The following is a 26161-nucleotide window of genomic DNA, read 5'->3' on the forward strand; positions in this document are numbered from 1 at the left end:
ACTCACTATACACATCCAGATCACTCACTATGCATGACCATATCGCTCACTATACACGTCCAGATCACTCACTATACACGACCAGATCCCTCACTATACACGTCCAGATCTCTTACTATACACAACCAGATCACTCACTATACACGACCAGATCACTCACTATACACATCCAGATCACTCACTATACACATCCAGATCACTTACTATACACGACCAGATCGCTCACTATACATGTCCAGATCGCTCACTATACACGGCCAGATCACTCACTATACATGTCCATTTCACTCACTATACACGTCCAGATCACTCACTATACATGTCCATTTCACTCACTATACACGTCCAGATCACTCACTATACATGTCCATTTCACTCACTATACATGTCCAGATCACTCACTATACATGTCCATTTCACTCACTATACACGACCAGATTCCTCACTATACACGACCAGATTTCCCACTATACACAACCAGATTGCTCACTGCACCGCAGACAGCGCAATGAGTCACACGCACCATTTTTTGGCAGCACGCTGCGCACTGGTGAGGGAAGTTCTCCTCTTAGCTGTCTCCAGGACAGGTGTCCCCATGGGAAGATTTCCCCTCTACACCTGTTCTGGTGACAACTCCAAATTTTGGATCACTTCCCGTTTCAGGGACAATAAAGAGGTTGAATCGCCCCCCCCCCCAATGAGATCACAGACTGCAATGGAAATTCGATAGAATGTCTGCTCCTTCCTCCATCCAAAATTAAAAAAAAAAAATCCCTGGCTATAAATACCCTTTAGGGGAAGTGACTGTATCCTGTTCAGACCTTTTCATAGAAAGCAATCACACGCCGAACACAACGGGGGAGATGCACATTCATTCTGAGCGAATGAGGGAACAAACAATGCACTGGGCGAATGTTTTCCATCGATTTAAAACAGACAATACCCCCTTTGGTCACTAGATGGCACTTTCCTTTGATACTTAGCACCACCTAGTGGCCAAATAGTAAAATAGATACCTTCACACAGCACGGGATATATCCTGATAACATTCGTGTTGATCGCCCCGATCTCACAGAGCAAAGGTTTACCGTGTGTGTGCTATCACGGGGGGATGGGTTCAAATACACTGCAGAGCGAGTGAGCCACCCCGGCTGCTGACCCCTAGAAGATATGTGCGGTGCGACTGCGGCTGCACCCTGGGAACAGAGATTTCACAACGCTTTCTCCTCCGAGCGAAATAAAAAATTGTTTCTTTTTTTATATAAGTGTTATGTGTTTATAAATTGTTCTTTTATATCTGTTTCACTATCTTTTTATATCTTTTGGCACTATGTAAATCCTGTATAATAATAATAATAATAATTTCTATTCTATTCTATTTTATTATTTTCTATTCTATTCCATTGTTTTCTATACTAGTCTATTATTTTCTTTCATATTCTGTTCTATTTTTTTATTTTCTATTTTATTCTTTTCTGTTTTATTAAATGTTTTGTATTCTGTTCTATTTCTTCTATTCTGTACTATTCCTTTATTTTCTATTCTGTTTTATTCTATTCTTGTTTTCAAATTCTTTTTCATTTTTTAATTTGATTTTCTCTTTCAAGTTCGGTTTGATTCTAATTTCGGCTGAAATTTCATTTCTCCATTTGTGATTCTTTTAAGTTGGTTGCTATCGTAATTTGGAAATTCGGATACATCCGAAGAATCCAAAAAAATTTGTCCGATTTCCGATTCGGGCCCTGAGGCCCTTCTCCTTTTTTCTCCGAAGGCCTTCTGGCCGGGGGTGACACCACAAATCCTCCTTTCGGGCTCATTTACACCAGATGCAGTCAGGTGCATTTTTAAACTCAGCAAAAATGCAGTACAAAGGCATATGCAAGAGAAATGAATGTATTCCAATGAGCCTAATTTACACCATTCAGTGCTTTTATGCACGTTTTTTTAAAAAGTACAGCATGCTGCATTTTTTCACACGGGAACGCGCTGAAAAAAGGACATGAATGCACTACAAATTCGCATGAATGCGAACAAGTTCACTCCAAATGCCCAGGAATGCATGTATTGTAAACACATGTACAGTAGATGCCACTTTGGCCGCATTCACACTTAGCAACCTGGAATTGCTGGCAGAATTGATCTGACTCCGCCCACGATTCCAAATCGCAATAAAATTGCAGTAATACGCGTGAAATGCTTCTGGATGTCATTTATTACATAGTTAGTCTGGCTGAAGAAAGACAAAAGTTCATTTAGCGCAACCATAAAACAAAAAAAAAGTTATAGTCCTACACCCACAGTTGATCCAGAGGAAGGCAAAAACCCAGCAAAGCATGATCCAATTTGCTCCTGCAGGGGACAAAATTCCTTCCTGATCCCCCGAGAGGCAATCGGATATTCCCTGGATCAACTTTACCTATGAATGTTATATCCAGTTATATTCTGTGTATCCAAGAAAGAATCCAGGACTTTCCTACAGCAATCCACTGAGCTGGCCACAACCAACTCTGGAGGGAGTCTATTCCACATTCTCACAGCTCTTACTGTGAAGAAACCTTTCCGTGTTTGGAGATTAAATTTATTTTCCTCCAGACGTAAAGAGTGCCCCCTTGTCCTCTGTGATGACCTCAGGGGGAATAACTACACCGAGTTCACTATATGAACCACTGATGTATTTATACATGGAGATCATATCCCCCTTATGTATTATACATGGAGATCATATCCCCCCTTATGTATTATACATGGAGATCATATCCCCCCTTATGTATTATACATGGAGATCATATCCCCCTTATGTATTATACATGGAGATCATATCCCCCCTTATGTATTATACATGGAGATCATATCCCCCTTATGTATTATACATGGAGATCATATCCCCCCTTATGTATTATACATGGAGATCATATCCCCCTTATGTATTATACATGGAGATCATATCCCCCCTTATGTATTATACATGGAGATCATATCCCCCCTTATGTATTATACATGGAGATCATATCCCCCCTTATGTATTATACATGTTGATCATATCCCCCCTTATGTATTATACATGGTGATCATATCCCCCCTTATGTATTATACATGGAGATCATATCCCCCTTATGTATTATACATGGAGATCATATCCCCCTTATGTATTATACATGGTGATCATATCCCCCCTTATGTATTATACATGGAGATCATATCCCCCCTTATGTATTATACATGGTGATCATATCCCCCCTTATGTATTATACATGGAGATCATATCCCCCCTTATGTATTATACATGGAGATCATATCCCCCCTTATGTATTATACATGGAGATCATATCCCCCCTTATGTATTATACATGGAGATCATATCCCCCCCTTATGTATTATACATGGAGATCATATCCCCCCTTATGTATTATACATGGAGATCATATCCCCCCTATGTATTATACATGGCGATCATATCCCCCCTTATGTATTATACATGGAGATCATATCCCCCCTTATGTATTATACATGTTGATCATATCCCCCCTTATGTATTATACATGGTGATCATATCCCCCCTTATGTATTATACATGGAGATCATATCCCCCCTTATGTATAATACATGGAGATCATACCCCCCCTTATGTATTATACATGGAGATCATATCCCCCTTATGTATTATACATGGAGATCATATTCCCCCTTATGTATTATACATGGAGATCATATCCCCCCTTATGTATTATACATGGAGATCATATCCCCCCTTATGTATTATACATGGAGATCATATCCCCCTTATGTATTATACATGGTGATCATATCCCCCCTTATGTATTATACATGGAGATCATATCCCCCCTTATGTATTATACATGGTGATCATATCCCCCCTTATGTATTATACATGGAGATCATATCCCCCCTTATGTATTATACATGGAGATCATATCCCCCCTTATGTATTATACATGGAGATCATATCCCCCCTATGTATTATACATGGCGATCATATCCCCCCTTATGTATTATACATGGAGATCATATCCCCCCCTTATGTATTATACATGGAGATCATATCCCCCCTATGTATTATACATGGCGATCGTATCCCCCCTTATGTATTATACATGGAGATCGTATCCCCCCTTATGTATTATACATGGAGATCGTATCCCCCCTTATGTATTATACATGGAGATCGTATCCCCCATTATGTATTATACATGGAGATCATATCCCCCCCTTATGTATTATACATGGAGATCATAGCCCCCCTTATGTATTATACATGGAGATCATATCCCCCCCTTACGTATTATACATGGAGATCATATCCCCCCTTATGTATTATACATGGAGATCATATCCCCCCTTATGTATTATACATGGAGATCATATCCCCCCTTATGTATTATACATGGAGATCATATCCCCCTTATGTATTATACATGGAGATCATATCCTCCCTTATGTATTATACATGGAGATCATATCCCCCCCTTATGTATTATACATGGAGATCATATCCCCCCTATGTATTATACATGGCGATCGTATCCCCCCTTATGTATTATACATGGAGATCGTATCCCCCCTTATGTATTATACATGGAGATCGTATCCCCCCTTATGTATTATACATGGAGATCGTATCCCCCATTATGTATTATACATGGAGATCATATCCCCCCCTTATGTATTATACATGGAGATCATAGCCCCCCTTATGTATTATACATGGAGATCATATCCCCCCCTTACGTATTATACATGGAGATCATATCCCCCCTTATGTATTATACATGGAGATCATATCCCCCCTTATGTATTATACATGGAGATCATATCCCCCCTTATGTATTATACATGGTGATCATATCCCCCCTTAATCTCCTCTTCTCAAGAGAGAATAAATTAAATTCCTCTAATCTTTCTTCATAGCTGATCTCCTTCATTCTGCTAATCAGTTTGGTTGCCCTTTTCTGTACTTCCTCCAGTTCCCCAATATTCTTTTTTTGAATTGGTGCCCAAAACTGAACTGCATATTCCAGATGAGGTCTTACTTACTAATGATTTGTACCGGGGGGGGGGGAGGGGTGATATCTCTCTCTCTCTGGAGTCTATATATCTCCTAATACAAGAGAGGATTTTGCTTGCTTTAGAACCCGCAGCTTGTGATCTACCAGATCCCCCAGATCTTTCTCCACTATTGACCCCCCAGATAGTTCTCCATCATTGACCCCCCAGATCCTTCTCCACCATTGACCCCCCCAGATCCTTCTCCACCATTGATCCCTCCCGATCCTTCTCCACCATTGACCCCCCCAGATCCTTCTCCACCATTGATCCCCCCCGATCCTTCTCCACCATTGATCTCCCCCCCAGATCCTTCTCCACCATTGATCCCCCCAGATCCTTCTCCCCCAATGACCCCCCCAGATCGTTGTCCACCATTGATCCCTCCAGATCCTTCTCCACCATTGACCCCCCCAGATCCTTCTCCACCACTGTTCCCCCCAGATCCTTCTCCACCATTGACCCCCCCCCAAGTTCTTCTCTACCATTGATCTCCCCCGATCCTTCTCCACCATTGACCCGCCCAGATCGTTCTCCACCATTGATCCCCCCAGATCGTTCTCCACCATTGATCCCCTCCGATCCTTCTCCACCATTGACCCCCCCCAGATCCTTCTCCACCATTGATCCCTCCAGATCCTTCTCCACCATTGATTCCTCCAGATCCTTCTCCACCATTGACCCCCCCAGATCCTTCTCCACCATTGACCCCCCCAGATCCTTCTCCACCATTGATCCCCCCCAGATCCTTCTCCACCATTGATTCCTCCCAGTTGTACCCCCCTAGTATGTATGATGCATGCATATTCTTAGCCCCCAAGTGCAGAACCTTACATTTATCAACATTAAACCTCATTGGCTCCATAGTGCCCCAATTACACAGAGCATTGAGGTCAGGTTGTAAGTTGAAGACATCCTGTAAGGACGTTATTCCCCGGCACAGCTTGTTGTCATCTGCAAAGACTGAAATGGGATTTATGACCCCTCGCCCTCCAAAGGATTTACCCCCACTCCTAACCAGGCCATTTTTTTGCGATACGGCGCTGCGTTACTTTAACTGACAATTGCGCAGTCATGCAAAGCAGCACCCAAATGAAATTTACGTCCTTTTTTCCCCACGAATTGAGCTTACTTTCGGTGGTATTTGATCGCGTGATTCAAAAACATCGCAATATATGTTAAAACATTTTCAGATGTTAAAAAAACTGAAGATTTTTTTTTTAAAAATATATTTTTACAAATATATTTTTTTAAAATATATTATTCAGATTTTTTTAACATATAAAAAAGTCATTTTAACATATATTTTTACATATATCTGTAAATGAATTCCAAAAATGTAGATTTGTATTTTTAAAGACATGCAGTAAATTTGAAAATTTATTTTTTAAAAATGTTTTCATATATTTTGCAATAAAAACGCATTTCAACGTGCAGTATATATATATGTATATATTTATTGAAATATATTTTTAAATATATTGAATACGGTCAAAATTGTAGCATTTCAAATATATGTCAATGTATTTGGGAAGAATATTTTTAAAATATATTTCAAATATATTTTTCTTCCATGTGGGTCATTAGGGCGTACATGCTGTTTTACCGCCTCCCGCCCTCCATATAAGGAAATGACGGGTGCAAGACGGTTCTCTCTTTCCTATTTCCTATCTGAGGTTCGCAAACACTTTAAAGCAGAACTTTACTCTGCAAATTGTCTTGGGGGTCGTGGCTCTAATCCCCTCCTTTATATCACAGTCCCCCATTACATTACAGTGCCCCTAGCAATCACAGCCCCCTATTACAGTGCCCCTTACAATCATGCCCCCCCCTTTTTTCCTGTAATCACAGTGCCCCTTACAATCATGCCCCCCCCTTTTTTTCCTGTAATCACAGTGCCTCCTTTTGCTCTCTGCCTCCCCTGCACAGTCCTACTTTCAGCAGGGCAAAGGCAGGATTCAGGGTCCATGGTCTCACGCCCCGCCGATGATGTCATCCCATCAGCAGAGCAGGGGGTGGGAGGAGCTGCAGATCTGGATCATATGAAAAGATTCCCGCTCTCTGTGAAAATCTCCAGCCTCCGAGTTGGGAGAGGAGACAGCTTTCAGAAATTTTGGGGTCCCTTACACAGGTTTAGGCCTGCCCCCCCCTTGGGCCTGACTGTCAACATTCTCAGGGCCTGCCCACTGGCTGTCCTTCGGTGCACCCACTTTTATTTTATCATAACTTAATACAGTATATGAAAATGAAAAGTGTATTCCAAGCCATCAGTGCTTTCAAGATTTAGCAGTAAAGAATTACAGCGTATTTTCATATTTTGCCCAAAGTGCAGCAAAGAGATATCCCCATTTATGCAGCAAAGAGACATTCACACATATTCAACAAAGAGATGGCCCAATATACCAAAGAGACATTCCCATTTATTCAGCAAAGAGATGGCCCAATCCAGCAAAGAGACATACCCATCCAGCAAAGAGGCATCCCCATTTAGCAAAGAGACATCCACTTCCAATAAAGAGACATCCCCATTAGCAAAGAGACAGCCCGATTCAAGAAAGACACATACCAATCCAGCAAAGAGATAGCCCAATCCAGCACTGAGACTACCCCAGATAGCAAAGAGACAGCCCAATCCAGCAAAGAGACATCCCCATCCAGCAAAGAGACATCCCCATATAGCAAAGAGGCAACCCAATCCAGCAAAGAGACATTCCAATCTACCAAAGAGACATCCTCCTATAGCAAAGAGACATCCCAATCCAGCAGACATCCCCATATGGCAAAGAGATAGCCCAATCCAGAAAAGAGACAGCCCAATCCAGCAGTGAGACATCCTAACCCTGCAAAGAGACATCCCCATCCAGCAAAAGAGACATCCCCATATAGCAAAGAGACAGAACAATCCAGCAAAGAAACATCCCCATATAGCAAAGAGATATCCCAATCCAGCAAAGAAACAGCCCCATATAGCAAAGAGACATTCCCATCCAGCAAAGCCCAATTCAGCAAAGAGACATCCCCACACAGCAAAGAGACAGAACAATCCAGAAAAACAAACAGCCCAATCCACCCCCGTACAAACGCCAGAGAGCAGGACTGTTTGTAGCAATGAATCAGTGTAGGGTTCAGTGCACTCACCTTCCTCCCAGTATGTGATGGTCTTCTATACCCCTGTGCAGCTGTCACAGTGTGCTTGCTGGTGAAGGAGATAGGCCACCATTGCCCCTTCAGTGCAGCTGTATCTCCAGCGGCTGGCTGGGAGGTGTGTGTCCCCTGCAGGTGCTGCCTGCATGTCACTGAAGCCATGCACCTTCTTCTGCACCTACCGCTGGCCCTGCTTTAAGTTCCCACATAGCAAGAGGTGAGCAGTGGCCGCGGTCTGTGTCACCCTGTCCGGACCATGGTCGCCCCTTACCTCCCACCGTGTGGCTAAGTCATCGACAGGCCGCTCTTCTTAGGACATGGCAGCCCAAGCCCATTGGGCAAATGTCCAGTGTGCCCTATGGCCTGTCCGAGCCTGGTTAGGCTCCATGAACACTGGGCTTACGAAACGCCAGTTCCCTTGGCAGAAAAACAAACAAACGCTGATATAGAGAATTTTTGTACACTGTTTAGGCGAGTTTAGGAGAGTTTAGTGTTCTTTCTGCCAGGAAGCTCCAATCAAAAACGTGAACTAGAAGGGTTTTTTTTCTGCTTCTAAACATTGAGCTTAAAATATGCCTCTAGTGCATGGACCCATAGGGTCACACCGAGCTGCTTCTACAGGCAAAGCACAAAACTCCCGTACAAGCAGCGATTTCTAAGCCAGTGTGCATGGAGCCTTATATTAATCCAGTCCCACGCGGTTTATAGAACTAAAGACAAACAAGAGGTAATTAATGATCAAACTATTAAAATCAGCAATAGCTGCACTCACATATTTCATGGAATAAAGGTGCCGTGAATGCAGCCCCATTTGACGTGCAGCTGAGCCCGCTGCAATGCTGAATTGTTTGCCTCCCCTTCAAGCCACCAGCCTGCAGTGAGAGATTCAGACTTCCTGCCAAGTAACCACAGGACATCGCTGGCCACCATGTGAGCCATTCTACAACTTCAGCAAGATGGGGCTGCCTTCAAGGCACTTTACAAAAGAGGCCTCATGCACACCGGGCATCAAGGACGCCACTTTAAAGGGCGTTTGATTTTTCTTTTTTTTTTGCCGCTAAACTCCCCTCAGTGTTAGCCTATGTGTCCATACGAACAGACATTTATAGACCTTTCTCACACCAGTGCGACTTGAGAGTTCAAAGTTGTGGGACAGATTGCACCCCATTGGTGATCATGTGACCGGACTGGAGTGACATCCCAATCCAGCAAAGAGACATCCCCAAAGAGGCATCCCAATTCAGCAAAGAGACATCTAAACTCCCCTCCATGTTAGCCTATGTGCCCATACAAACATATACATTTACAGACCTTTAGCCCTTTTTCACACCAGTGCGACTTGAGTTCAAAGTCATATGACAGGTTGCACCTCATTAGTGATCATGTGACCGGACTGGAGTGACATCCCAATCCAGCAAAGAGACATACCCATATAGCAACGGATAGCCCAATCCAGCAAAGAGACATTCCCATCCAGCAAAGTGACATCCGTATATAGCAAAGAGACAGCCCAATCCAACAAAGAGACAACCCTATCTAGCAAAGAGACAGCCCAATCCAGCAAAGAGACGTCCCTATATAGCAAAGTGACAGCCCAATCCAACAAAGAGACAACCCTATCTAGCAAAGAGACAGCCCAATCCAGCAAAGAGACATCCCAATCCCCATATATCCCCATATAGCAAAGGGACAGCCCAATCTAGCAAAGAGACATCCCAATCCAGCAAAGAGACATCCGTATATAGCAAAGAGACAGCCCAATCCAACAAAGAGACAACCCTATCTAGCAAAGAGACATCCCATATAGCAAGAGACAGCCCAATCCAGCAAAGAGACATCCCAATTCAGCAAAAAGACATCTAAACTCCCCTCCATGTTAGCCTATGTGTCCATACAAACATATACATTTACAGACCTTTAGCCCTTTTTCACACTAGTGCGACTTGAGAGTTCAAAGTCATGTGACAGGTTGCATCATGTGACCAGACTGGAGTGACATCCCAATCCAACAAAGAGACATACCCATATAGCAACGGGACAGCCCAATCCAGCAAAGAGACATCCCCATCCAGCAAAGAGACATCCCCATATTATTAAAATTTTTATTATTATACAGGATGTATATTGCGCCAACAGTTTGCACAGCACTTTACAATATAAGGGAGACAGTACAATTACAATACATACATACAGACCCTTAGCCCTCGTCTGACAAGTTGCACCCCATTAGCGATAAGTATCTTTCTTTTTACAGGGTGGGTAGAATAGGCTTAGAATAGGGATAATGGTCTAGCTCAAGTCGCAGCATTCTTTGAAAAAGGTTGCTGCACTATTTATGTGCGACTTCATGGCGACTTGCACTGACATCTGTTAAATTAAATCGCACAGAGTGTCAGCAAGCCATAATGAAGTCGCACTGAATAGTCAGCTTTGAAGTCGCACGAATTTCAATGCCACACTGGTGCAAAAAAAAACATAGTTTGCGCATTTAGGAGGGACCTAAACCCATCTAAACGTTTAGTGCTTGAGCGTTCATTTATTATGTATAAATTAATAATCTGGTCAATTAAATGAATGAACGCTCCAATGCATGACGCGCCTAAACGCAATTGTAAGAGGCAGCTTTAGCCCAGGTTCACACCAGGTCTGACCTTGAAATCATGCAACTTCACTTGAAGTCACACGATTTCAAAGTCACTAGTCAGTGCAATTTCATGTGCGACTTGGAAGACATCCGTGTGACTTCATGCGTGATTATGTAAGTCCCACCTGAAATAGTGCAGGAACTACTTTAAAAAAACTTGAACAGTTCAATTGCGGACAATAGTGTGTGACTTGGCATGCGTTTTGAAATGAAAAGTCGCACCGGTGTGAACCAGGGCTTAGGCTTTTTTTTTTTTTTACGTTGCATTTCTCCTGCCAGGACAAATGCTCACTGTGCACGAGGCCACCCATTCAAAACCTATTTTATCTACTCTGTGAAAGGAAAGATGTCTATAATTACCTATGCTGAAGTCGCTCCGGTCCGGTCGCATGCAGAAAAAGCTTCAGTGTAGAGGAGTGACAGCTGACAATGGATGCCTTATAGTAATCCTATGGGTGACGTCATCTCCCAGGATCCGCTTGATCGGGTCCCGACTTTGGTGTACAGGAGAGATTGCCAACGGCTGTGGAGCCTCGGTTGCCTAAGTCCCCCATCAGCTTACTGTGGGGCATCCAGGGACAGACTGACAACTCATGGGGCCCCCGGGCAATAGGGGATCATGGGGCCCCTGTGTCCTTGCCCAAACTCAAAAAAGCCTATGAAAAAGGTACCAGGGGCATCTCATGGGGCCCCCTACTGACCCCAGGCCCTCAGGCAGTGCCTGAGTTTCCAAATGGTCAGTCCGCCCCTGGGGGCATCCATTGTTGGCTGTCCCTCCTCTACAGCGAAGCAGGCACTGGGATCCGGAGACCGGATCGGAGCGACTTCAGCATAGGTAAGTATAGGCATCCCTCCTTTTTACAGGGTAGGTGGAATAGGCTTAGAACAGGGGTGGGGGTAGATTCCTCCATCCCTCTCTGCCAATCCCTCCACTGGCCTCCACTCAGTGTCCTCCATCCCTCTCTGCCAATCCCTTCACTGGCCTCCACTCAGTGTCCTCCATCCCTCTCTGCCAATCCCTCCACTGGTCTCCATTCAGTGTCCTCCATCCCTCTCTGCCAATCCCTCCACTGGCCTCCACTCAGTGTCCTCCACCCCTCCCTGACAATCCCTCCACTGGCCTCCACTCAGTGTCCTCCACCCCTCTCTGCCAATCCCTTCATTGGCTTCCACTCAGTGTCCTCCACCCCTCTCTGCCAATCCCTCCACTGGCCTCCACTCAGTGTCCTCCACCCCTCTCTGCCAATCCTTTCACTGGCCTCCACTCAGTGTCCTCCACCCCTCTCTGCCAATCCCTCCACTGGCTTCCCATTGCCCAATGAATAAAATTCAAAACATTACCAATAACATAAAAAGCCATTTAGAACTCTGCCCTCAATTACATCACCAATCTTGTCTCCAAATATCACCCAAACCGTCCTCACTGCTCCTCCCAACCCCTCCTGCTCTCTAGTTCCCTTCTCTCCTCCTCCCATGCTCATCTCCAGGACTTCCTCAGAGCTGTCTCCATCCTCTGGAACTCTCTACCCCAATTTATCAGACTATCGCCTACTCTGCTCACTTTTAGGCGATCTCTGAAAACCTATCTCTTCAGGGAAGCCTATCCTGCCTTCAGCTAATAATGGAATCTTCTATTCCTCCTACCAGTCCATCCCCCACAGTTGTTACCTTTAGTACCACTAGCCCCTCCCTCATAGAGTGTAAGCTCCAAGGATCAGGGCCCTCCTATCCCTCTTGTATTGAACTGTATTGTTGCTGTATTGTCTCCCTTTATATTGTAAAGCGCTGAGCAAACTGTTGGCGCCATAAATCCTGTATAATAATAATAATGATGATGATGATGAAACAAATTCTCCTACATAAGTTGTACTTGTTTATCTGCAGGGTTCTCTTCTCTACAACCATTCAAAGTGCTGAATTTATAAAGCTTGTCTGAGAGTTGAGAAAACAAGGGGCGGAAGGCTAATATTACACTCTGCAGAGCTCAGCGAGGAGAGCTTTGAGAGCTGATTGGAGGGAAGAGACACCCCCTCCACACAGCACACAGAAACAGAGCGGAGGCTCTTAATCTGCTGGAGCTCCCTCCCTTGTCACCTTTTTTCTCTTGGTGTCAGGAAAACTTATCAGAAGTGACTCAGGCAGAGGAGCAAAGCAGCAGAGAAAAATGACACTTAGTGCTCTGGATTGAGACAAGCACACACTATAGAGGGATATTCTTTTTTCATATTTCATGTCTGAGGTTTACAACCACTTTAAATGTTGCACCTGCTGCATAGAGAGAACAGGGGGTTGCTCTCTCGGCACGGGCACCATACATACAATGCCTTGAATTGTTTTCAATTAATTCAAGGTGTTGTCTGATTGGACAGGGTGGAGAGGTGGGGTGGTGACATCATGATCCCCACCTCATCCAATCAGGGAATGCTTTGCATTGTCTGTGAATGGCGCAGTGCCAAGCAAGCTATCCCTTGTGTTCACTGTGCGGTAGGGCAGCTGCTTGGCACGGGATCCATAACACAGCGACTATAGCTGTAGTAGCAGCGACTACTACAGTGGTAGGTTCATCATAGGAGCAGTTCATTGTTAGGGGTTACATACATATTAAACACAGCTGTAAATTCAGAGACAACTACTAGATTCCTATTACACAATAATAATGACGTAACCATTAAAGCATTCCAATAAACCCTCTATGATCCCACCAGAATCACATCATCGATGAATATCACATGCCAGCCCAGCATGGAGCGCAGATGTCCAGACGTGTTCATGAAATGGTATTTGGTTACAAAGTGGAGATGCCCCGAAACGTTTCATTTAGGGACGTGCAGTGATACAGCGGGGGAAGAATGCGGGAAGACATTTTTGGCCATTGATAGGAAGCAATCAATCAAAGGGATTGAGAAAGACTTCTAGATCTGACAGGTTGGTGGATCTCAGCAAAGTGTTCTAATGTGCCAGCCACACTGAAATCATTTCACTTTTTTTCAACCATTTAAAGTAAAATCTTCAAATCTACATCTTCTTCAGGGATCATAAATTCAAGGAAAGTTTCTAGTAAACAATAACAGGTAAATATAGAAAAAAAAAACAATTGCTCAATGGAGTTTTTTATCTCGTAACCAAAAATAATACTTGCAAAAACATGTGTCAGAGCATTGTATAAAATAGATGTCATCCAGGATGAGAGACGCTGGTCCAGGCACCATCCAAGAAAGCAAGAGTGGTCAGATGTAGATCACCAGGAACCAAGGGCAACTAGGGAGCACCAACCCCCCCCCCCCCCCCAAATGGGACTATAAATAGCATGGAAAACAAAAGTACATTCGATTTAAAAAATAAATAAATAAATGAAACTGATTGAATAGACCTGATGAAAAACACATTCAAAACACGGGTCCAGGTCTAGCGGAAGGCACCATCCAAGAAAGCAAGAGTAGTCAGATGTAGGTCACCAGGAACCAAGGGCAACTGGGGAGCACCAAAACAACCCCCCCCCCCAGTGGGACTATAAATAGCATGGAAAACAAAAGTAAATTCAATTCAAAATAAACAAATGAAACTGGTTGAACAGACCTGATGAAAAACACATTCAAAACGTGGGTCCAGGTCTAGCGGAAGGCACCATCCAAGAAAGCAAGAGTGGTCAGATGTAGATCACCAGGAACCAAGGGCAACTAGGGAGCACCAAAACAACCCCCCCCCCCCCCCAGTGGGACTATAAATAGCATGAAAAACAAAAGTAAATTCTATTGAAAAAAATAAATATATAAAACTGATTGAATAGACCTGATGAAAAACACATTCAAAACACGGGTCCAGGTCTAGCGGAAGGCACCATCCAAGAAAGCAAGAGTGGTCAGATATAGATTACCAAGAACCAAAGGCAACTAGGGAGCATCAAAACAACCCCCCAATGGGACTGTAAAAAGCATGGAAAATAAAAGTAAATTCGATTTAAAAAAAATAAATAAATGAAACTGATTGAATAGACCTGATGAAAAACACATTCAAAGCGCGGGTCCAGGTCTAGCGGAAGGCACCATCCAAGAAAGCAAGAGTGGTCAGATGTAGCTTACCAGGAACCAAGGGCAACTAGGGAGCACCAAAACAAACCCTCCCCCCCCCCCCCCATGGGACTATAAATAGCATGGAAAACAAAAGTAAATTCGATGTAAAAAAAAATAATAATAAAACTGATTGAATAGACCTGATGAAAAACACATTCAAAAACCTCAAGAGGAAAAAAATGGGGCAGACTTGATGACTTGCTGGACTGATTGGTGTTTTTCTGCCATCACTTTTCTATGTTTGGATAAATAAAATAGTTCCTTTTATAAGGTGCCTAATGTTTCCTGCCCAAAATATTAGCACCCCAGAACACCTCCCTACCATCATGTGACGGCACTGGGACTGGCAATTGTTTGCTTGGGTGTGAAATGCAGGATGAGGGACTGTCACAGGTTCCCATGTACTTGGAAATGCCCGGTTTTTCAGAAGGAGGGGTGAACTCATACCTTCCAACCTTCTGGGTCAAGAAAGATGGACACCATTTGGTGTAAATGTAAAGTATGGTGCCCCCTGGAAAGTGACACAGGCCTTCACCAGGACACCTTATGGTGGAGATGGAACAGGAACCCTAGTGGTTGCGGTTTCATTTGCTGCAAACTGGCACCATGTTGCAACCCACAGTATCACCCCAAACAAGGGGGGTGGTTGGAATAGAAAGGCTATGGTGTGGAGATTGTTCACAGGGCTGCAGACAAGAGAGTGGTCAGGACAGGTAGGATGGGGAGTTGTCAGGTCCAGGCAGGAGTTGAGGCATGCGGTAGCAAGAGAGCAGAAGAGAGAGTACTCAGGTCCAGACAGAAGACAAGGTAAGTGGCAGGTAAGAGAGTAGTCAAGTCCAGGCAAGGGTAGATGCAGGCAGAAGTCGAGAGAGTAGTCAGTCCAGGCAGGGGTAAAGGCAGGCTGCAGACTAGAGAGAGTCATCAGGTCCAGGCAGAGGTATTGGCAGGGGAGAGAGTAGTCAGGTCCAGACAGGAGTCAAGGCAGAAGAGAGAGTAGTCAGTCCAGGCAGGGGTAAATACAGGCTGCAGACTAGAGAGAGTAGTCAGGTCCAGACAGGAGTCAAGGCAGAAGAGAGAGTAGTCAAGTTCAGGCAGGATTAGGGAAAGGCAGCAGGTGAGACAGTGGTCAGGTCCAGGCAGAAGTATTAGTAGTCAGGTCTAGGCAGGGGTCAAGGGAAAGGAAGGCAGCAGGCTGCAAGGCTCTCAGGTCCAGGCAGGTGTTTAGACAGGCAGCAGGCCAGACAGTAGTCAGATCCAAGCAGGGGTACAGGCAGGTGGCAGGCAGGAAAATAGTCATATATAGGCAGGGGTGAAGGCAAGAACCAAGCCAAAGAATAGTCAGATCTAGGCAGGGGTAGAGGTAGGCGGCAGGCAAGAGAGTAGGTACATCCAGGCAAGGGTCAAAGCAGAAGAGTGAATACTCAGGTTCAGGCAGAGAAATTAGCAGAGGAGAGAGTAGTTAGGTCCAGGCAGGGGTCAAGGGAAGAGACAGGTGAGTGAGTGAGTAGTCAAGTCCAGGCACAAGGTAGATGCAGGCAGCAGACGAAAGAGTAGTCAGGTCCAGGCAGCGGTAAAGGCAGGCTGCAGGCCAGAGAGAGTAGTAAGGTCCAGGCAGAGGTATTGGTGGGGGAGAGAGTAGTCGGGTCAAGGCATGCGAGAGAGTATTAATGTTCAGGCAGGGGTAAAGGCAGGCAGCAGGTGAGACAGTAGTCAGGTCCAGGCAGGCAGAAGTATTGGCAGGTCAGTAAGTAGTCAGGTCCAGGCAAGGGTCAAGGCAGGCAGCAGGCTAGAGAGCAGTCAGGTCTAGGCAGGGGAGAGGCAGGCAGCAGGCCAGAGAGTAGTCAGATCCTAGCAGGGGTAGAGGAAAATGGCAGGTGAACAAGTAGTCATGTCTAGGCAGTTGCAAAAGCAGGAAGCAGGCCACAGAGTAATCAGGTCCAGGCAGGGGTAAAGGCAGGCAGCAGGTGAGACAGTAGTCAGGACCAGGCAGAAATATTGTCAGGGGAATGAGTAGTCAGGTCCAGGCAGGGGTCAAGGCAGGCTAGCGAGTAGTCAGGTCCAGGCACAGGGTTGAAACAGGCAGCAGTCCAGAGAGTAGTCAGATCCAAGCAAGGGTAGAGGCCGGTGGCAGGCAAGAAAGTTGTCATGTCTAGGCAGGAGTGAAGGCAGGAATCAGGCCAGAGAGTATTCAGATGCAGGCAGGGGTGAAGGCAAGTGGCAGGCAGGAGTGAAGGCGAGAGATCAGTCAGGTCCAGGCAGGAGTTAAGGAAGGTGGCAAGCAAAGGAGTTGTCAGATCCAGGCAGGAGTCGCAGGGGTTGTCAGGTCCAGGCAGGAGTCGTGGCAGGCGAAAGAGTTACCAGATCCAGGCAGGGACTGAGACAGGCAGCAGGCCAGAAAGTAGTCAGGTTAATCCAAATTGGCAACAGATAGGCAACTAACAGACAGAAATTATTGACTGTAGCTTTGGGGTAGCTGACAGTAAAACAAAGCATCAGACATTTCAAAGGCTGGTGCTTAAATACCCCTTTCGTCAGGGGACACGCCATGCATCATTTCTGGGAACTTTGGAAGTCCTGGAGGTTTTGAGGTCCTACAAATCCTGGAAATCGTGGAAAACCCAGCAGGGATCCTTCGAGGACACACCCCTGCCACACTCAGACCGTAAATAATGAATATGCAATAAACCCAAGTGCATTCTTCCACCACTGCTTTTCCTTTTTATTGACTTTTCAGAATAATGAATGCAATCGTTTTATTGTTTGTTAACTTTCATTTTGTCCACCAGATGCCCCCAATACTAAACTGTGAACCTGGGCTACTGGAGCCGCTTGGGTTAGGCACCAGCTCTGTCCCTGCCAGAGGTTAGGGCACCCTAGGTATGGGATAGATTATATACAGAACATTGGGATCACAGGAGGGTCCATTGCTGGTCAAGCCTGGAACAGGTATGAAAGGACTCAGTGGAGGCCTGGTTAGGCCAGGCAGGGTTTCCCTGCAGACATCACCTAAGTGGTCAGTGCTGGGATCCTGGGGGCCCCTATGCTGATGGCACCCCACTGGACCGGGGAAACTACCCAAGGGTTGGCCAAGAATGGGACAAAGAGCCACCATACTTCCCCCTTACACTGCACCTTTAAAAAAATAAAATGTATTTTTGAACCAGCTAGATATAAGTACATCTTCACATCAGCTTCTGTCACCACCCACGCAGAGCAGAGTGGGAAAGGGAGAGAGCAGGAGCCAATCAGACTTCACTCCATACAGGAGGAGAGAAGGGTGGGCAGAGATGATGAACTATCAGCTGCTCCTTTACTGTCCAATCAGCAGTCAGGGGTTTGGAGGTGACACCGCTGTATTGCTTACCTCTTACAGAGAAAGCGGTGTCACCCTGCAATGCGTGCTGTCTGTAGCAATCACAGAGTTGGCCGGACAGAATGACAAAATCCACATATGTGTGTTGCAGCAGCTTGTTCAGAAATCAGCTTTATTTCCGTAATCTTTATTTTATAAATTGTTTATTTCTGTCTTTAAATTATTATATCAACTATTTAAAGAATAAACATTTATTATGGGTTGCAGCTGTGTCATGGAATTCCCAGAATATTAGAACGGTCTGTCATCAGACTCTATAGCTGTGCCCCTTCCTCTCACCAGAAATGTGAAATTGTGATTTTTTAAAAAAAAAAAATCCCAATAACAGGAAACCATATGCAGAAAACGTTAAAGAAGAACGGTGGGTGGGCTATATACAGGAACGGTCTACCTGGCAAAGGATTCGTATTTCCATCCAGTCCTAAGATTTACACAGCCCTGCCACACAGCACAGCCAGAGCTGGTAAGGCATACAGCAGTGTCCTCGCTCCACCGCTGCTTGCTGACTGAACAGTAAAAGAGCAGCGGATGACTGATGAGGTCATGCCTCTGCTCACTCTGTTTTTCTCTCCTGTCTGCAGTTTCTTTGTCAGCATGTTTGCGCATGGGGGGGGGGGGGGTGAGAACAGGTACAAGGGGAGGGAGAAGAAGGCATGTGGGAAGGGAGGGGGGAAGAGAAATTGGGAGAGAAAGAAAGGGACAGGGGAGGGGAGATAGGGGGAGAGAAATATGAGGGTATAAGAAGAGAGGAGAGAGAGAGGCAGGGAAGAGAGAGGGAGGAGGGGGGAATGGGGAGAGGAAGATGGAGAGAGGGGAGAGATAAAGGGAGGGAGAGGGGAGAGAGAGTAGAGGGGTTTGAGGGTGAGAGAGAGGGAGAGACAGAGTGGAGAGAGAAGGGGGGGTTGAGAGAGAGAGAGGGGAGAGAGAAGGGGGGGTTCCAGGGTAAGAGAGAGGGGAGAGAGAAGGGGGGGTTCCAGGGTAAGAGAGAAGGGGGGGTTCCAGGGTAAGAGAGAGGGGAGAGAGAAGGGGGGGTTCCAGGGTAAGAGAGAGGGGAGAGAGAAGGGGGGTCAAGCGTGAGAGAGGGGGGAGATGGAAAGAGACAGGGAGGAGAGAGAAAGGGGGCTAGAGGGTGAGAGGGGGGAGAGGGACAGAGAAAGGGGGGAGAGAAAAGGGAAAGAGAAAGTGGGGTTCAAGGGTGAGAGAGAGTGTGGAGAGGGAAGTGAGAAGGGGGGGGTCCAGGGTGAGAGAGAGGGGAGAGAGAAGTGGGGTCATGGGTGAGAGAGAGGGGGGAGAGGGAGAGATAGAGTGGAGAGAGAAGGGGGGGGGTTGAGGGTGAGAGAGAGGGGGGTTTGAGGGTGAGAGGGGGGGAGAGAGAAGGGGAGGGTCGAGGATGAGAGAGAAGGGGGAAGAGAGGGGAGAGAAGGGGGGCTAGAGGGTGAGAGGGAGAGAGAGAAGGGGAGGTCATGGGTGAGAAAGAGGGGGGAGAGGGAGAGATGGAGTGGAGAGAGAAGGGGGGGTTTGAGGGTGAGAGAGGGGGGAGAGGGAGAGAGAAATATGGGGGAGAGGGGGGGGGGGTAGGTAGTGGGAGAGAGAAATGTGAGGAAGGGAGGGAGAGAGAGATTGAGGTAGAGGGAGACGAGGGTAAAGGGAGAGACAAGGAGAGGAAGAATAAAAGAGAGGAATTGGGGAAAAGAGCGAAAGGAGAAAAAGACCTAAAAGGAAGGCAGTGTTGTTTTTGTCTCTAGTAGGTGACCTCAAATCTAGCATTTGCTCTTGGAATGCTGCCAATCACACCGCATGCCATCGCAGGGCCCCAGTCCTAGCATACATCTACATCCCATAGCTGACTCTTCCTTCTCTCTGTATTTGGTGTATGTGTTCTCGCAATACAAGTTCCTGGGATTACAAAATCCTCTCATCCTGAGGAGGAAATGCCAGCAGATTGTGAAAGTGACACATACCACCCATACATGTAGATACTGAGACATCCGAAAAATGCCGCCTTTGGGATCTGCTCACACCTGGACTCTGCACACCTGGCCTGCTGAAACACACGCTCACCTGACTCCTGCCAGCTCCAGCACGCTCTGACACCATTCCGCTTCAATGGAAAAGTGAAAGTTCTTTCCTAGTTCTCTGGGAGGAGCTGCAGACAGAGGATTGTAATTATAGGGAGAACTCTCCATGGGTGTGTGAAGAAATGAGAGGACTTTTCCACATTACAAGCTTCTCATTCATTGCAGCTTATTCTGGATTGCCAGATTCTGCATTTAGAACATGGAAGTTAGCAAAACAGCGAGACAGCTGTGTGATTGTGGGTGAGAGAGGGTGTCCTCTGCCGGCCATCTCCCTAGCAATATACAGCCAATGAAAGCACAAGTGTAAAAGGGCCCAATCAAATCCTTGCTCACAGGGGCTTTGATAGGGTCCTAAAACCCCCGGGGGCACCAAGATTGCGTATTGTGGGGTAAGTACAGAAACCAAAAATATATTGAAAATTCCTGATTCTCCAGGTCACCAAATGATCTACATAATTTCAAAGAGCAGATGCGTTTCAGGCCCTCCAGACTTCCAACTCAGATGGTGGCACAAATCATTAAGGCCCATCTTCCAAGGTGGTAAGAGGGTGGTAAAAACAGGTGGTTTGTAAGCAGGTGCTTCCAAGAGGGTTCTAAAGTGTTAAAAGTTTTCTTCTATTAGGTTCTTGCTCTGAGGATAATCAGGTCAACTATGTTTATGTGTACTATCTAAATGTTACAATGTAGCTTGTTGTAACTGTTGTCCTAGGTTGACCTGTTGAGCTGGTGGCTCCTGAGAAGGAAGGGTTAACACTGCTGGGCAGGTTTTCCTGCTCTTTTCAGGAAGCTTACCGCCCCCATCAGGTCATACCATATAAATAGGGACTCATTAGGGCCCAGAGTCAGGTAGGTGGGTGAGGTAGTCTAGAGGAAAGACTGCCAAGATGTTGGCGTCATGCTGTTGGTCTGAACCACCCCTTGGGGTGAGCCCAGCTGGGGGTCTCTCAGGGCTCTGGGTATGACCAGAGGTGTGTTGCCCGACACAGGGAAACACAGACTTCAGGTATAGCGTGTAAAACAATATAATTTATTAAGGGCAACACAAACATAAACGCAGTGCAACAAACCAAACCCAAAACTAACACAAATACGTACAACAAGGTGCAACAAACCCAAACCTTAACAGATATATATATAAATATGGAGAACAACGTAGTCAGGTGGGCCGGGTCGGTAGCTAACAGGCAGACAAGGTACAAGGAGTAGACAGAAGATTGGTCAGGAGTAGCCGAGGTCAGTGCAGGCAGAGTTCAGGCAGAGTCAGGATCAAGCAGAGTCAGGATCAGGCAGGACGCAGACAGGATGCAGGTACAGGGGCTCATGGGAACAATACACCAAGGCCCTGACTGCAGGCCTGGCCATTCCTTAAATACACCTCCTGTAATCAGCCTCAGGTGATGGCTTGATTGCAGGAGTGAGCTTCTGGCTGCTGAGAGCACCCGCTGGCCAGCCCTGGTACTGCAGCCCACAAGGCAGGTGAGTCCCACCACCATTGGCGAGTCCATTCCTGACAGGGTCCTGATGGGGTCTAGAAAATATGGACTTAGTGGTCTTGTGCCACCTTAAGCTGGACCTTGTTTATGGATTATTGCTACCTTTTGTGGATTTTATGCCTTTTATGGACTCTTGCATGGAAAAGGACTCTATATGGCATGACTACCTCATGGAGCGCTATTCAGGGCACTAGAGAACTTTCTACAGGAAAGTGTGTGGAAGATGAACTGTTTGTTTCCTTTAACCACCTCAGTAAAAGATCTGATTTATTCATCTAAGTGCCTGGCCTGAAGATACAGTACAGAGTCTAAGGAGCAGGATGCTGTCCAGAGGAGGCTATTTTGCCATTGCCAAGGCTAAGCATAGCCAATCAAAGTGCTCTGTTATGGGGCTCTCAGGGTTGGTCGTGGGGAATGGTCGGCATCTCCAGATCCTCGTGCTGTAGAGCGGCAGTTGGAAGGTCCTGACATATTTGTGTCACTTGCTAAAGTAGCCAACCAGCGAGAAGATGGGTGACATGACAGAGGTGAGGGTACTCTGGTAGTGAAGTGGTGTTATGCATGGCCACTTCACTAGCAACCAGTTCCCCACATACTGGAACCAGCCTCATGGCACAAAGTACCTAGGGACCCAGCCTGGGACTCACAAGAGTTATGGAGTGAGGCCTTGGGAGGAAAACAACCATGGAGTTATGGAAAAGTATGTCCAGTAGTAACATATGGGATTGCTGAGTTGACTGCACTGCTGACTCTGTCAACACAGATCCTAGTGGTGGGGAAGGGGTGGGGGCAAGTGGAGGATCTCACAGCCAGCAGGCACCCAGCTACACACTCATTTGGGAGGTGGCAGGATCACCTCCTGAACTCCTGGAAGCCGCTGCTATACCACCAATCTACCACAGATTACTTTTCAGAGGGTGGTCGAGCCTTCGGTCCATGTGGAAGGTGGCCTTACTATCTGGAAGCAATCCTTCTATCCATTTGCAATGCCATTGTTGTCCCGTTTTAACTCACTGCCACTGAAAAAGGGGGAATTTTTAGCCCCTGAAAAGCTTTGGATTTTCAACCTTGTCACAAAAGTAACGTAGATTTACACTGTTCCATATAGCATTCCTCTAGATGCAATGCGTTGGCTCTCTGACCCTCTCTAGAAGGCAGCAACTGCAGGCCTGAGGTCTGGAGAACTTGGCTGGAGATCATGGTCAGTCCCCAGTGTAAGCTAGGTACAGCGTGGTGTGATGGGCAATGAGCACACAGAGTTCCAGTTTGTCAAAAGCAATATATTATAGAAAAGTTTGGGAAATACAAATAGGCCCAGCGGGAAGGCACACCCATCCAGAGCCACCTACAACAGTAATGCGGTGAGACAGTGGTCTGGAGACCCAAAGATTCTGACAGCGTCTGCCACAAGTTGCTGAATGGAGCCTGGCCGGTCCAACCCAAGGGGGAAAGATTCCTGTAAAGGTGGACGTAGTCTCTCCCTACTCCTCCGGAACCTCTCCATATCAAAAAGCACCTAGATGACGGGAACCTGTCCCTACACTAACCACTCTTATAAAGAGCACCAAACCAAGGAGATGGAGCCTTCAGTAGACTCAGCCTGACTCAAGATGTCTGCCAGAGTCACATGGGGCACCACTAGCATCCAATTGGATAACTGCCCCCATTGACCAAGGAAATCATAGAGTTTCTTCTCAACTTCCTCCCCCATCTGCACTGCCGCTGCGATTGAGCGCTACCTGCAGTGGAGAATACAGACTGCACCCACTACCAACACTCCTAATTAAAAGACACGTCCAACCTGACATAACCAGACACAAGGTAAAAGTTGTTTGATAATGAGATAGGTTACGGGGTGTATATTATATTACATCCATGTGTGCTTGCTTGTATACTGTAGGACACAACACATCCTTATGTAAGAACCTACCTTCTCTGTGGGACATCATCTCAGTCGGTCATACAAAAAAAAGAATAGGTGATAAAGTTCTCAAAGCCCATCTCAAAGCTCACTCCTCCTGCCATCCATTGTCCCCACTACCTGAAGAACACCTACCCCACTGTATTGTTTTTTTAATACTTAACCTATCTAGGTCTCTGCCAGTCAGACACATGGCATGCAGGGTCCTCATCACCATCAGATCTTCTCCCAGTGGTCAGCAGTACTGAAGGCTCCAATGACTAGCACATTGAAATGATGACATCAGCACCGCTCTCGGCATCATTACCATGGTGGGAGCCATTGCCAAGTTAGCACTGGTGGTGACACCCTGAACTCACATGGTGACCTCATTCTTCTGGGTTGAGCAACACTGAGCATCTTTAATCCCAGAGGACTGAGGGCATCTTATGAAAGAAATGAAATAAATGAAATACTAGGGAAGACTGAGCCAGAAAGGAGGTCAGAATTGCAGCAGCCAGATCTGCTTTATTTTAAACCCCTGCTTGGAGATGGAGTTGGGCCATAAAGGAAAACTATAATAGTTTACAGTAATATATATATACACAAACAAATGTTTGTAGAAGCAGTCTGCATGCCTAGGTGATGATTTTATACACCTGTGGCCATGGAGGGGATTGGAACACCTGAATCCAATGATTTGGAAGGCTGGCCCAATACGTTTGCCAATATACCAATATAGTGTATATATATATATATATGTATCATACGTATATACTCATCAGCCACTTTATTAGGTACACCTGTTCAATTGCTTGGTAACACAAATTGTCAATCAGCCAGCTCAATGTCAGCAACTCAATGCATTTAGGCATCTAGCCATGGTGAAGATGACTTGCTGATGTTCGAACTGAGCATCAGAATGGGGAAGAAAGGGGATTTAAGTGACTTTGATCGTGGCATGGTTGTTGGTGCCAGTATGGTCTGAGTATTTCAAAAACTGCTGATCTACTGGGATTTTCATGCACAACTATCTCCAGGGTTTACAGAGAATGGTCCGAAAAAGAGAAAATATCCAGTGAGCAGCAGTTGTGTGAACGAATATATACTATATTGCCAAAAGTATTGTCCCCGCCCTCCAAATCATGTGATTCAGGTGTTCCAATCCCCTCCATGGCCACAGGTGTATACAATCAAGCCCCTAGGCATGCAGACTGCTTCTACAAACATTGGTGAAAGAATGGGTCGCTCTCAGGAGCTCAGAGACTCCAAGTGTGGTGCAATATGTTCATGCACTGATATGCAGAAATGATGGGCACTGATAGACGACACTGATGGGCACTGACTGGTGGCACTGATGGGCACTGATAGGTGACACTGATTGCCAGCACTGACTGACAGCACTGATTGGTGGCACTGACTGATGGCACTGACTAGCAGCACTGCTGGCCACTGATGGGCGGCATTGATGGGCACTGATGGGTGGCACTGCTGGGCACTGATGGGAGGAACTTCTGGGCACTGGTGGGTGGCACTGCTGGGCAGCACTGCTGGGCACTGATCATCAGGGCACTGATGATCAGTGCCCTGGTGATCAGTGGCGATCTGCTCTGTGACAGTTGCCGGTTATCGGTAGTACTTTCCTCACGCTGTGAAAGCGCGAGGAAAGTGCAGCCAAAAACCAGCAACTGTATTTACTCTGTGATCTGCTGTGACAGCTGTGTCTGGGGCAGGGGCGGACTGACAACTCATGGGGCCCCCGGGCAATAGGGGATCATGGGGCCCCTGTGTCCTTGCCCAAACTCAAAAAAGCCTATGAAAAAGGTACCAGGGGCATCTCATGGGGCCCCCTACTGACCCCGGGCCCTCGGGCAGTGCTCGAGTTTCCAAATGGTCAGTCTGCCCCTGGTCTGGGGGAGTTAGGAGGGCACAGTAGAGGAGAGGATCAGAGGGGCACCATACTGGGAACAGGAGGGTACAGTAACGGTTCTGGAACACAGCCATCCTGCGATAGCTTAGAAAAAAGCGTGACTGTCCCAGAAAATCCGGGACAGTTTGCAAGTATGATACAAGATTATCATGGGGCCCCAATACACCTGGGACCCAAGGGCACCCCATGCATTGAGACAGCCCTGCCTCCCAGGCCATAGAGTATCAATGAAGTAGTGCCTTGGGATGTCACACAGAGGATGGGAAGATGGGCCGGTTATAACCAACATCTTCGCAGTCCTCCTGCCACACAGATACTTGCCTGTAATACTTGTGTGCTTGGCTCATAGAAATATAGAGAAATGACAGCAGAAAAAGATCAAATAGCCCATAGTGTTGGCCCATTTTTTTTTTTTCTTATTGCTTTCCTTGAATTTCTGCTGAAAATGTATCCACGTCAGATCTACTG

The 26161-nt window shown here is 46.2% G+C and overlaps 1 protein-coding gene across 3 annotated transcripts in view; it reads right to left on the reverse strand.

Annotated features, from left to right (window-relative positions):
- Positions 1 to 26161, reverse strand: part of SLCO2B1 (solute carrier organic anion transporter family member 2B1) — a 179851-nt gene that overhangs the window by 127349 nt on the left and 26341 nt on the right. For 2 of the 3 annotated variants that reach the window (XM_089688148.1, XM_089688147.1), the window contains exon 1: positions 20354 to 20439. The exons of the other annotated variant lie outside the window; for it this stretch is intronic. In XM_089688148.1, the coding sequence (XP_089544274.1) occupies positions 20354 to 20389 (36 nt within the window). In that variant the 5' untranslated portion in view covers positions 20390 to 20439. Of the gene's footprint in view, positions 1 to 20353; positions 20440 to 26161 lie in introns of those variants that run through there. 3 annotated transcript variants of the gene reach the window in all.

Source organism: Staurois parvus, unplaced genomic scaffold (genome assembly GCF_062004578.1).
Source record: "Staurois parvus isolate SC_StPar_1 unplaced genomic scaffold, SC_StPar_1.0 ptg000447l, whole genome shotgun sequence".
Classification (NCBI taxonomy): Eukaryota; Metazoa; Chordata; class Amphibia; order Anura; family Ranidae; genus Staurois; species Staurois parvus.